At 33.9% G+C, this 14,926-nt stretch overlaps 1 protein-coding gene across 14 annotated transcripts in view; it reads left to right on the top strand.

Annotated features, from left to right (window-relative positions):
• The first annotated feature begins 3,493 nt into the window (after nt 1-3,493).
• LOC107879895 (ABC transporter C family member 12) overlaps nt 3,494-14,926 on the top strand; it is a 119,895-nt gene continuing 108,462 nt past the window's right edge. For 7 of the 14 annotated variants that reach the window (XM_047407568.1, XM_047407572.1, XM_047407570.1 and 4 more), the window contains exons 1-2: nt 3,496-3,994; nt 14,030-14,571. In XM_047407568.1, coding sequence (XP_047263524.1) covers nt 14,242-14,571 — 330 coding nt within the window. In that variant the 5' untranslated portion in view covers nt 3,496-3,994; nt 14,030-14,241. Of the gene's footprint in view, nt 3,995-12,364; nt 12,421-14,029; nt 14,572-14,926 lie in introns of all 14 variants that reach the window. The other 7 variants (XR_007052600.1, XM_047407586.1, XM_047407588.1 and 4 more) reach the window with 4 other exon arrangements.

Here is a 14,926-nt window from a genome sequence, read left to right as displayed (position 1 = left end):
GTCGCGCCAAGGACCAAAGATCGTATCTAGCAAGACACCGCGATGGTGCCGCGTCGCGCCACCAGTCTAGTTCCCAGTTGTCTATTTTTCAGAGACACAGCGTGATAGCACCACATCGCGTCGGGTGCCCAAATCGAGAATTTTCAGTAATTTTGAGTTTTAAATCTGAGGGCATTAAAGTCTTTTGCCCTTCACCCCAGTCAGCTTTTAACATGAAATTCACTTCTAATTAACCTAGTTATTTTATTATTCACCCAAATTCCCTTCAAATTAAACCATTCTTCCTCAAGAGGCAAAACCCCTAGTTCAAGAGATCAAGCACAAAGTTCAAGGATTCACCAAGAACTTTAAGAAACTCACAAATTAAGGTATGTTAGGTGTTCATCTATGAGTCCCTTTCACCCATAGAGTCCAAGAATCCGTTTTTAAAACTTCAAGATTCATGATTACATGTATGAAATTTGATTGTATTCATGTTTTAATATTTATTGAGTTTTAAATCCAAGATTAATAGTGGATTCCATGAAATTGAATAACATGTATATTGAATTGAGTAATCCCCATGTTATAATTCATGAATTTGCAAGTTTGGGCATTGTAATTGCCATGTTCATGTGTTATCTATGATTTAAATTCCAAGTCTCAAGAATTATTCCTAGTATGAGTTGATTTACGTGATATTCATGATAAACCCTTCAATTTGCAAGTTGATTGTTATAGCCATGTTTACCCTAAGTGTTTATGATTTAGTAAAACAAGAATGCCTTCCATGTGTTTGATAAATTGTCTATGAGAATGAAATAATGTCATTATAGCATGCTAACATATATTCCCCACTCATGTACAAGTTAATGCATTACAAGTGTTTGATAAAATGTCTCTATAGATGAATTATGACCAAGTTAGCATTATTATGTTATTCAAGATTATGCTTTGCTTTACTTTTCATGCTATTGAATCCTGGGGGTATTTAATACCCGACAATTTAGATGTGTACCTAGAGTCGGTGTCAATTATAGAATAGTATCAGTCATGTCCTAATCAGTAGAATTTGGTCAGTTACAGAACTCAGTAGAACTCAGTCAGTTACAGAACTCATGAAAACTCAGTAAACTCTGTATCAGTCTATTCCAGTTCAGTATACTTAGTTCCGTGTCTTTTAGTTGGGAGTAGGATTCAGCACCGAGCAAACCTAGGGTTGGGGTCTCACCCGTTAGTTAGGACTAGGTCCCTAGAAGAAATCCCTAAGTTCCCAAACTACGGAGTCAGCTTACGTTAGGAGATGTCACCCGTTAGATAGGACTAGCATACTCAGGGATCACCCGCTAGTTTAGGACTGATCTCAGGGGTCACCCGTTAGTTAGGACTGACTCCACAGCAGTTGTTAGTACCCGTGGCATGGTGCTAACACCTCTCAATTGGGGTTACAGATTGGACCCCTACTTAGTTATCTTATCTTATTTGGGGCATGTCGGTTATATGATTACCTCCCACAGTTACAGTTTTAGTATCAGTCTTTAGTATAGAATTCAGTTCAGTTCTACAGAGTCAGGACTGTTCGATGCAGTCAATCAGTATCTGCAACCACAGATTATTAGTTACTCAGTATCAGAACTCAATACTTAACTTTAGAAAAGCTCAGTTACAAGATATCTACATACACAGATTGCATACTAAGTATTGATAGTAGTTTTAGTTATTCATGTACTTTCATGTTCAGTTACTTTATATCGTTCAGTTATTTATTGTTCATGTATATGAACCATTGCATTTAGCCTTACCTCATATAGCATAGCAGTACATTCCACATACTGACACATACTTTCTCTTGCGCTATGATGTCTCATATCATAGGTTCAAACACTCAGGTTCCTGACCGCGCATAGTCAGATTCAACCAACAGTAGATTGAGCAGTGAGTCCTCATCATTTGAGGATATTCATTTATTTCATTATTTCAGTAGTTTCAGTATTTCAGTAGATGGAGTTAGTTGAGGGATTGTCCCTTCAACTCCACTTTCAGACAGTTCAGATTAGAGGCTTTCAGACTAGATTTTTCAGATAGTATTTAGTTTTACGGATGGTTATTTCAGATGTTATATTTTATCAGTATTTTAGATTTTGAACCTTATGGCATTTCAGCTTACTTATGCATTTATTTGAGTATTATTATCAGTGCTCACAGTAGATATCAGTTATGGGTTAGCTTGTGGTCCTTCGGGATCGTAAGTACCGTGTAATGTCCAGGGTACAAACTCGAGGCGTTACATAAATTAATAGGACATCTTTTATGAGACCCATTTTAAAAAATTTCACAAGTATGTTTGCTCCATGATTTTACTATATTACCCCTAGTTTATTATTGTAAGATATTTACATATAAGAAAATTAATAATATTTAATTAAAAACTGCTAAAATAGACATTAATGATATGTCTGCTTCAGCTGCTTCAACCATAATTTTACTATATCACCCCTAATTAATTATTATAAGTCATTTAAATATTAAAAAATTAATAATATTTAACAAAAAATAAAATTGACATAAAATGATAAATTATTTTTTGATGTTTTAAATTAAAATGATATCTTGTATGAGACTCATTTAATTTTTTTTCACAAATACTTTCTTATAGTAATTTTGTTATATCATTTCTAATTAGGCATTACAAGTCATTTAGGACATATCCGCTTCGTTGCTTCAATCATAAAATTTGATTGACTCTCGAATTTATTTCAGTGTCACTTAAATTGGAATAGAAGAAAAAGTATTATAAATTAAAATAATTAAAAACTTAAATTATTTTAAGAATACAATTGACTATCAATGCCACAAAAATTTGAATAAAGAGAGTAACATATATTATTTGAAAATTACATTAAAAATATTATAAATTACAATAGCTAACAATTTAAAATATTTTAAGAAATATTAAAAATATGATTAATTATCTAAAATATATTTGTGTTACATAAATCCGGGATAGTTTTGGCATTTTATATTTGCATGTTTTAATGTTTTAATTTAGTAATTTATTGATCTAAATGATGTTTTCGAATTTAACATGTTATGAAAATTTAGTACTTTATTTATTTTATTTTGGTAACATATTATATATATAAAAATTATGCAAAAAAAAATATGATCGACTTTTGAAATTCTAATAGTGTCACATAAGTTGCGATAAAGCAAGTAGCATAAATTATTTGAAATTACATTAAAGATTCTAAATCACAACGATTAGCAACTTAAAATATTTTAAAAAATATATTAGTAAAAATTTAATTGACTTTCTAAATTTTAAAATTGGGACAAAGCGAGTAACATGAATGATTAATAACTTAAATTATTTAAAGATTTATATTAATAAAAAATTAATTAATACTCTAAATACTATTTATGCTACACAAATGGAGATAAAGATAAATATACGTTGGACGTTTGCCGGCACGGGTTAGAGTATTTAGTAAAGTAATAGGCATAGTAATAACATATGAAATAGCATATGGACAAAGGAAACGCCTAATTATAAAGTTTCCACCATTACCTATGGATTGTGGTGTAGAGTTCTTGGATTCGAGCCAAGAAAATTCTATTGAGAGCCCATTGGCCTGCCGATGCGAGTAACACCGGTTGTGAAAAAAAAAAAAAGTTTCCACCATTCACTTCCACTTCGAACTTCTCTTGTATTTTTGTTTCTTCTATTTCCCGGTTCAACGAGAGCCTCTACCAGATGCTTCCAAAATTGTTAGGGACACATATTTTTGTTTTAGTAACTTTTTAAAAGGGCATCTTCTCCTACGTAAGCCATGACACTAGCAGTTCCAACATTGTTGTTGTTACTTGTTTGTACCCTTTTCGATTCTCTGTTGGACACTACTTTTTTCCCTTTTAATCAATTTCTTCATTTCCACTATTTTTGTCTTCATATATTGCAACTGGCGGCAGATGCTCATTTTCCTATCCGCCGAATTCAGTGTTTTCAGTTGGAGAGGTACTGCTGTTAAACTCCCTCATTTCATTCTTCCTTATGGTTATTTGAAAATTCTTAATAATTAAAAGAAAAGCTCCTCATAATTCTCATAGTTCAGGCTTTTGACACTGCTTAATTGTCTCAATTTGAAGTTATCTACTCGAATTTACTGTAAAATTTGAAGAACTTATCACGTTTATATAAGCTGTTAAATGGTGTTTAACTCCTCTCTCTCCCTTTCCCGCTTAGTCTACAAATTTTCAGTATATGCATAATGCATAACAGACAGTCAAACTTGGTTTCAACTGTCACATAAAAACTCCAACTATGAGTTTGCATATCCAAATACATCAACTTGTCTTCACCGTATCAGTTGAACACTCCAACTTATAAAATGATCATCTAGACACCTACAAACTTTGTATGCCATGTCAGCATTGGGTCCACGAGATATAGTGGAGATGAGTCTGACACGACCCAAACCAGGGCCTAGTCGTGTCGGGCATCGCAAGTCCAACCAGGATGGGAGACCACCCCCAATATCCAACCATAACCGCCCTGCACCCTATGTCGGATGCCAAACATATAACAAAATGAAACAAAAATAATTTAAACACATAAAATGAAGTCTGTAATCATAATCCAACAACCTCAATCAAATGTCCAACCGGTGCCAACCCTAATGCCAATACCAATACCAAAGCTGACACCAATACTGATACCGCCCATGGCCATAGTAATCTGACAAAGCCTCTATCCAGAATCAATAACATCCGGTCGGGACATGCCCCCGACTATATCCAAAACCTAACCAAAGAAATAACAAAAATAGAAGAAGTCCATAGCATGAAATGGAGCCTTCAGGAGTATGGAAGCTCACCACTTCAGTCTGACTCAAAGCTGTCCCCGAATTCACGTCACTGAGCAGGAGGAAGGGTAGTATGGTCGGTTTCTGCATCGCGTGGGGATACAACGCCCGAAGAAGGTTAACAGAGTGAACGCTAGCATGTACTTAGGGATAAGATAAAATAATGCCAGTAATTCAAAACCAAAGTAAATAACTATATGCAATCACACACACACACACATATATCGTGCTGGGAAAGGGAATTGGGTTTTAGCATGCATTTAAAACCTTAACCTGAGCTGAGTAGCTTGACGGTCCTAAAACCATCCACTGGCTATATGGGATCAGCTTCCCCCGCTGAAAGAGTCCCAGTGCGAGTTAGCCGCACGACCGGAGAAAAGAACCTGAGATGATTGGTACATCTTCCAAAATATAAAGTGTGACATCATGCACACAGTACTAAGACCACCCTCACATCGGCAACCGTAAGTTTCTAGTGTCGGTCCCCCGAGACCGCACCTTCCACGGCTTTGCTACTCGACCCTCTTTAAGCCCAATTAAATCTTTTTCAAATAACCAAACCATTTACCAAGGAGTTTTTTGTTTAGGCTTTAACCGTTGGTATCGTCATACCAAAATTAGGGCTTGCAAGTCTATCCTTTTATGCCATACCAAAACCATTAAACCAAGTTGACTCCCAAGTTCCCTATTAAACCAAAACCATGGCCATCAAAACCTTTCCAAATCATTCAAAACCAACCAAACCAATTTAAGTTCCATTACCTCTTATGCAATGCAAAGATTTCAATAATATTTAAACTATGAGACAAAACCATTCTCATTGGCATTTTAACAAACAGGTTGAGGGCACATATGTTTCAAAACCATAACCAAGTAAATTGGGAGAATCCAAGCTACCCCTAAATCCATGTACCATAACCATGCATTCCACAATATCAAAATCATATTAAAAGCATAAAAGAAACATCATTAAACCATTAAAAACATTATTCAACCATGAACATCCAAAACCCCCAACCATTATTTCAAACCACAACAATATCATGAAATTCATACATTAAAACACATGCTCTTTGTAAAATAACAATGAGGGAGGAGTAACATGCCTTAGACACAAGGAAGGCGAAGAGAAACCACCCTTGAAAGCCTTAATTGATTATCTTAAAGAAACCCTATCTTTTTACTTGAGAGAGAGTTGAGAGAGATTTTAAGAGCATTTGATTGAGAATAATAGGTTAATGAAGCCCCAAAAGGTGTTTTATGTCGTGGTCAAAGGGAGTTACAAAGGAAAAATGTCCAGAATACTCCCAACAATAGAAAACTCGCAGGTGGGTACGAGTTGACTCTCCAACTCGTCACCACACCATACGACTGGTATGGTCCAGTCGTCACCAGGACAGAAAGTTGGACACCACATTCTGTCCAACATACGACTCCCATGTCCAACTCGTTACTAGACCATACAACTGGTATGGTCCAGTCGTAACCAAGACAGAAACCAAAGGGATTGACACTGGACAACATACGACTCAAAGCTTACCACTCGTACCCTATCCTCATGGCTCTTAGTGAGCCACTCGTACTCAGAGCCAAGTCAAGTTACTAAGTTACTGATTTGATTAAGAGACCAACCAAACGAACCGTCACTACCCTAATGACCTGTACCTATCAAACCTTAAAGCTTTAGAATTTTCCAAGGTCAAAACCCAAGGTGTTTCAAAGTCGGAGTGTGTAGTGTTGGGAAACAATGTAAAAATATAACAATAATAATATTAATTAATTGTTAGCAAAGTAATAACTTAACAATATACTAATAAATAACACTATCGAAAATTAACTAAATATTACTTGCTGTAATATTGTATTAAATAAATAAGTATATAAGATATAAATATACTTGAGTCTTGCTAGACACTGTCCTAAGAAACTATTCCGGCAATGTGAAATATTTCCCTATGATTGAATAAGCTCTTTCCTAATTAATTAGAGGATACTCAAGGTTAAGTAAATCTTCCCTAATTAATTAGAGGATACAGAAATCAACAAACTATGAATGATACAAAATCAACAAATTAAATGGGCAATATAAGATAACAAGAACCATAAGCAAGTAACAATGTAAATGGAAGGGCAAGAGAGAAAATAAGGACGTGAGAAGAGAAGAAGGGCAAGAAGAATGTTTTTCTATATGTTATCAAATGAGCTTAGCACCCATATATATAGTAGTAGCTTTAAGAGATTAAAACAAAAATAACTTTACTTGGCCACTAAGTAATTAAAGTACTTGGTTATCAAGAAATAAAAGCACTTGGCCACAAAGAAATAAAAGTACTTGGCCATCAAGAAATAAAAGTACTTGGCCATAAAGAAACTTTAACTAATCAAAAAATAATTTAATTAATCTTTTGAAATATTTTCATATTGACAACGATCTCCGCTTATTTCAAAAGATTTTGGGATAAGATGACAGGACTTGCTAATTTTGTATGATCAAAATACAATAGATTTGTTGTCTTCTGAACTATAAACCAAACTTAGACCAATAAAATTTAGGCACAATACATAAACATGCCCTTTAACTTGACACCAAATCACATCTATGACTTCTAACTTTGGGTGTGCACAAGTAGACACTTAAACTTGTATAAAGTTGAACAAGTAAACACACACGTCCTATGTGGTATAATACACATAGGATGCCTCGTAGGATAAGAATTGTCCACGTAGGATGCCACATAGGACATATGTGTCTACTTGTTCAGCTTTATATAAGTTTAAGTGCCTACTTGTGCACACCTAAAGTTAGAGGTCATAGATGTGATTTGGTGTCAAGTTAAAGGGCATATTTATGTATTGTGCCTAAAATTTAACTTACAGAGTTACTGGGGAAATATAATATTTCTATGAATCAATAATTCTTATTGTAAATCAGAGACTTTATTAATCACATTTTGATCTTCATATTTGTTGTTCAACACGGTTTTGCGCCAATAGGTCATGCGTGTGCCTGGTTATTCATGAGAGCTCTACAGACTAAGGCCAAAAGTCTCATAGGAACAACCTCATTCCACTTTTTATATAGGTGAATTCATCAAGTGTACTCTACTTTAAATACATCATCAGTTAGGACTATGAATTCATTAAGAGTTAATAACTCATCCCTCCATTTTAGTAGTAGTTCAAGCACTCTTAGTTAGTGCGCAGAGTCAAGATCGACTTGTTATTACCTATATGAACCTACTTCATGGGATCTTTAATCACATAGGTTGAGTTACCATCTTTATTGACAATCATATTAGCCTTAACCCCATCTCTTTTGAGGTTTGAAGAACTAATTTCTTCCCACAGGTTTAGTCAGTGAATCAGCCGAATTCAATTCTGACATCACATAATCAACGAAAATTATTCCATCTTTTAGCAATTGCTTAACAACATCATGTCTTAATTTCATATGTCTACACAATTGTAAGATTTATTCTTTTCAATAGCAATTGCAGTTTGACAATCGCAATGTATAGATACAAGAGACATTAGATCATCCTTTGTTAAATGGATATTTGCTAAGAAATTTCTTAGTCACTCAATCTCAGAACCAACTAGTTCCAGAGCTACAAACTTGACTCCATAGTCGATCTAGCAATGATCGTTTGTTTAGCTAATTTCCACAATATTGCACCACCACCTAAGGCGAACATATAACCACTATTGGATTTCGTCTCATCTAAATCAGAGATCCAGTTTGCATCACAATATCCTTCTAAAGTAGAAGGAAATCTACTATATAGGATACCATAATTCATGGTTTCTTTTAAATATTTCATTAGTCTCATTAGTGCAGACCAATGCTCTTTATTGGGATTGTGAGTATATCTACTTAGTCTACACATAACATAGGCTATATCAGGCCTGGTAAAATTTATCAAATGCATTAGGCTCCCATAATCTGTCCATATTTAGACTGAGTCACTGGGCCACCATTATTCTTTTTCAATTTATTAGCAACATAAGGAGTAGCTACAGGAGTTACCTCCCAACATTCAAACTTCTTAAGAAATCTTTCAACATAATGTTCTTTTGACAACATTATACCTCCTCACTCCTTATAACTTTAACTCCCAATATCATAATTACTTCACCCAGATCTTTCATATCAAAGCTAGTAGAGAAAAATAATTTGGTACTTTGCACAATATTTAAATTTGTACAAAATATAAGTATGTCGTCAACATATAAGCAAATTATCACATATTCATTGTCCATCACTTTAGAATAAACACATTTATCCACTTCAACAGAAGAAAATTCATCTTTTATTAAAATTTGATCAAATTTCTCATGCCACTGTTTAGGAGCTTGTTTAAGGCCATAAAGAGATTTAATTAATTTACAAACTTTATTTTCTTATCCAGAAAGTACACATCCTTCAGGTTGAACCATATAAATTTCTTATCTAAATTACCATTTAAGAAAGCTGTTTTACATCCATTTGATGGATAAAAAAATTATGAATCGATGCCAAAACAATTAATATTCGAATAGAAGAAATTCTTGTCATTGGTGCCAATGTATCAAAATAATCAATATTTTGATTTTGAGAAAATCCTTTAGCTACTAATCGAGCTTTATATTTATCTATAGATCCATTCAGATTAAGTTTTATTTTTGAAAATTTATTTACAACTAATAGGTTTTGCACCAGGAGGTAAATCAGTTAAAATTCATGTATTATTTTTATGATACAATCAATTTCAACTTTTATTGCCTCTTTCCAAAATTTAGCATCAGAAGAAGATATAGCTTCAAAATAATTTGATGGTTCGTTATCGACAAGAAAAGTTTGAAAGTCATTTCCATAAGAAAAATATTCTTTTCTAGGCCTTTTACTTCTTCTCAATTCCTCAATCTTAGAGGTAGATCCATTTTCTCTTTCAACAAGTGCATAAGATATTCTATCACATGATGGAAATATATTTTTAAAGAATTCGACGTTCTTTGTCTCAATAATAGTATTGTTATCAAGCACATCACTTTTCAAAACAAGAAATCTATATGCAATAATATGTTTAGCATCCAATAAACATGCAATTAACAGTTTTAGAACTTATTTTTCTCTTCTTAGGTTTAGGTCTGAGAACTTTAGCAAGATATCCAATACTTTTAAATATTTCAAAGTAGGTTTATAACCTTTCCACAATTCATAAGGGGTTCTACCAGTTCTTTTATGAGCAATTCTATTTTGCAAGTGACATGCAGATAAAATAGCTTCACCCCATAGGTTATCAGGTGTATTAGAGCTAATAAATGTGGAGTTCATCATTTATTTCAATGTTCTATATTTTCTTTTAGCTACTCAATTAGATTGAGGTGAATAAGGCGGAGTTACTTCATGAATAATTCCTTTTTTTTCATAAAAAAACATTGACAAGTATTCGCCTTCTCTATCAGATCTTATTCTTTTGATTTTGCTACTAGTTGATTTTCAACTTCAGTTTTATAAGAAATAAATGCATCAAATGCGTCATTTTTATTTCTAAGTAAATATAACTTAGTGAATCTAGAGAAATCATCAATAAAAGTCACATATATCTTTTACCATCTCTAAGTTATAGTTTGTTTTAAATCACCTAAATCAGTGTGAATCAAAGATAATAATTTAGTTTCTCTATTTACTGAAAAATATGACTTTTTAGTAATTTTAGCTTCAACACATATTTCACTCTTATTGATATTATTGGAGTCTAAGATAGATGTTAAACCAAGTGATTGAATATTCTTTATGTAAGAGAAATTAATATATCCTAATATAGCATGCCATAAAGAAATAGACTCAGTCAAATAAGCAGAAGTAGAAGCTTTTTCCTTTATAACATTAAAAACATTGAGTACAAAAGGTCCTTGGTTATAATAGACTTTTCCCACAAATATATTATTTTTTTTCCAATATCATCTTATCATATTCAAATGACACTTTTACTTCAGCTTTGTTTAGCAAAGCTACAGAAATCGGGTTTGTCCGTATTGTGGGAACATGTAGCACATTCTCGAGGGCTAAAGTTTTTATCGAAGTGAGTTTCAGGAACACTTTATCCTTTCCCAAGACTTTAGTAGTTCTTGAGTCGCCAAGGTACACCACTTCACTATCATCCCCTATTGGTGTATAAGAGGCAAATGCTTCTCGATTCGCACATATGTGCTGAGTAGTCCGCCCATTCTTTTTCATGTGCTACAATATTTACTTGAGAAATGACAGTTACAATTATATCATCCCCTCCCACTAAGTTAGCTTTAGGAGGTTAACCATTTTCTTTGTCATTTTTTATTCTTCTTCTTCTGCATTGTGCGACATAATGATCTGGTTTTCCACAAGTAAAACAAGAACCTTTCTTTTTCTTAAAATTGAGATTATTCGGCTTGTAGCCTTGAGACTTGCTCCCATACCTTTTGTTGTTGCTGTTTTGGCCTCGCACTAAGTTTGCCTCGAGTGCTAGCTCTTTTGCTTTAAATGACTCCTTTCGATTGGTGCCTCTAATTAAAATGTGAGTCACTATCTCCTCAACAGTGAAATTTGTTTGCTTATTCTTTAGGCTATTTTTGTAGTCATTCCACGAGGCGGGTAATTTTTCGATCAATATCCCTACAATAAACTTTTCTAGTAGAGAAATTCCCTCGGCCTTCAGATCTTTAAGCAATTTCTTAAATTCATTGATTTGAATATTCATCTCCTTAACGTCACTCATCTGCCAATGATAATATCTTCCGACTACAAACTTTTGTTTGGTAGCATCTTCAGCAGTGAATGTTTTAATTAAGGCTTCCCAAATAATTTTTGCTTCCTTGCAACTAATGTATACATCAAACAGTTCATTAGAAATAGTTTGTAATATAGTATGACGACATACCTTATTAGCGTACTGCGATGATTCCAAAATTTTGTTATCATCGTCTGCACCAGGTGTAGGATGTAGCAAGGCATGCGCCACACCATGGACATCGAGTAGTGAGAAAACCCATTTTTGCCATCTTTTGAAATTTTTGCTAACAAAAATTTCAATATTTGATACGCCAGGAAATGGTTTGGCATATGGTAAAACAGGTGAAGCAGGAGTAACAGGGGCAACATCGGTATTAGTTTCAGAGTTACTAGTATTAGTTGTCATAGTTTTTTAGATTGTTGGGAAACAATGTAAAAATATAACAATAATTATTATTTAATTGTTAGCAAAGTAATAATTTAACAATATTGCCTACTAATGGCATAATACATAAACAAGACCTTTAACTTGACACCAAATTATAACTATGACCTTTAACTTTACCAATGCACAACTAGGCCCTTTAACTATAAAAAAGCTGAACAAAAAAACACTACGATCCTACCTGGCAAAATGCGTGTATACACTCAAAACCACGCGCGTTAGAGTTATAATAGGAGTATTTTTTTTGCAGCTTTTGTATAGTTAAAGGGCCTATTTGTGTACTGACAAAGTTAAAGGTCATACTTATAATGTGTTTTTTTTTATTAGGTGACAACATCTGAGTGGATTACTAATCCATGTAGGAGTGGTTTACTTTCACGCATGTAAGTTGCAGAATTGGAGTGTTTTTTTGTTCAACTTTTATATAGTTAAAAGGGCTTACTTGTGCACTGATAAAGTTAAAGGTCATAGTTATAATTTGATGCCAAGTTAAAGTTCATGTTTATGTATTTGCCTATACTAATAAATTCACACTATCGAAAATTAACTAAATATTAATGTTGTAATAATGTATTAAATGAATAAGTACATAACATATAGATATACTTGAGTCGTGCTAGGCACTGCCCTAAGAAACTATTCCCGCAATATGAAATATTTTCCCAGGATCAAATAAGCACTTCCCTAATTAATTAGAGGATACAAAAATCAACGAACTATGAATGATACAAAATCAGCAAATTAAATTGGGAATATAAGATAACAACAACCATAAGTAATTAACAATGTAAATGGAAGGGCAAGAGAGAAAATAAGAACGTGAGAAGAGAAGAAGGGCAAGAAGAATGTTTTTCTGTATGTTATCAAATGAGCTTAGCATCCATATATATAGTAGTAGCTTGAGGAGATTAAAACAAAAATAACTCTACTTGGCCACAAAGTAATTAAAGTACTTGGCTATCAAGAAATAAAAGTACTTGGTCACAAAGAAATTAAAGTACTTGGCCATCAAGAAATAAAAGTACTTGGCCACAAAGAAACTTTAACCAATCAAAAAATAATGGCATAATATATAAATATGACCCTAAACTCGACACCAAATTATAACATTGACCTTAAACTTTGACAGTACACAAATAGGATCTTTAACTATTCAAAACCTGAACAAATAAACACCCTGATCCTATGTGGCAAAACGCGTGTTATACATGCAAAACGGCGCGCGTTCGAGTTGGAATTGAAGAGTTTTTTGGTTAAGCTTTTGTATAAGTTAAAGGGCCTATTTGTGCACCGACAAAGTTAAAGGTCATACTTATAATGTGTTTTTTTTATTAGGTGGCACCATATGAGTGGATTAGTAATTCATGTCAGAGCAAGTGAGGTACACGCGTGTAGTTGCAAAATCGGAGTGTCTTTTGTTCAGATTTTGTATAGTTAAAGGGCCTGCTTGTGCACTATCAAAGTTTAAGGTCAATGTTATAATTTGGTGTCAAGTTTAGGGTCATATTTATGTATTATGCCAAAAATAATTTAATTGATCTGTTGGAATATTATCATATTGACAACATGTAGTTGCCAGTTGAGACCAAGTTGAGGTGTTTACATGTGTACTCTCAAAGTTGGCATGCTTACTTGTCAGCTCTGGCCAAGTTTGACTGTCTGTTTATGTATTCTGCCTTCATTATAAATATTCAGTTTGATTAAGTCCGACTTTGTTAGATCACTAAGTATATAATTCTTCCTCTCATGATTAAATCATCTGAATATGGATGTTTTTGTTTCCATGTATGTTCATCCGGTGTGAAATTTTGTGTCTTGTGTTGTTTCTTTGCTCGTTGTCTACTTTCTGGCTGTTACCATTCTAATTATTTCCAATCATTTAGAATGCTACACCTTTCTAGTCTTTCTGTCATAAGCATTGTTCTGATTTTGCACGCCTTGATTACTCCGCATCTAGCTAATGGCTGCGTATGTTTTTCTCCCTAATTGCAGTAAATTTGTCACGCAGAACTGCGAGCAATTCTCGGTTGATTGAAAATGATGAAGTTTTGAATATGCAAAGACCTTAGTGCACTCCAGATTATTGCATGGAGGACCGCTATTTATAGCTAACCATACTTGCTTGGGATTGAGACGTGTTGTTTCTATTGTACAATTCAGTGGACCTCTATTGTGGTGAAATTTTGGTAGAGTAGTAACAGAAAATGAGTTTCGATGTACTAGTTTGGTATTGCAAGCCGGTGGCAAATGGGATATGGGCCAAAGAAACTGACAGCTCTTTTGGTGCTTATACACCTTGTGCTATTGAATCAGCTGATTGCATATCTAGTGTGGTTCTCTTTTTTTTGTGTGCGTATCGCTTATGGCTGGTCAGGATGGATCACAAAGTTCGCAGATTCCAGTTAAGGTCGAAATACTACAATTACATATTGATCCTCTTGGGAAGTTGTTGTGCTGCTGAGCCCTTGCTCAGATTGTTTATGGGCATTTCAATCTTCAATCTGGATCCAGAAACTGACCTTGCTCCTTTTGAGGTTCTATCTACTTTGTGTTATAATTTATCAGTTTTCTTATTTCTCCCATGCACTTCTGACATCGGCATTTCCTTTTGTTTATACAAAATTTATCTTGTTTCCATTCTCTTCACAAATCCAACAACAACAACAACAAACCCAGTGTATTCCCACTTGGTGGGGTCTGGGGGGGTAAGATGTACGTAGTCCATACCTCTACCTCTGATGAAGTAGAAAGGCTGTTTCCGAAAGACCCCCGGCTCAAGTCACGAGATATCACACAAACACATAGTACAGCACAGAAGCAGATGACATAACATAGATACGGCACCCCTAAGGAATATAAAACAGAGTAAAGCAGGAATGCAGGAATATA

This window comes from Capsicum annuum, chromosome 1 (assembly GCF_002878395.1).
Source record: "Capsicum annuum cultivar UCD-10X-F1 chromosome 1, UCD10Xv1.1, whole genome shotgun sequence".
Classification (NCBI taxonomy): Eukaryota; Viridiplantae; Streptophyta; class Magnoliopsida; order Solanales; family Solanaceae; genus Capsicum; species Capsicum annuum.
Note: the sequence above shows the minus strand (reverse complement) of the source record. Positions and strands in the feature narration are given on the sequence as shown.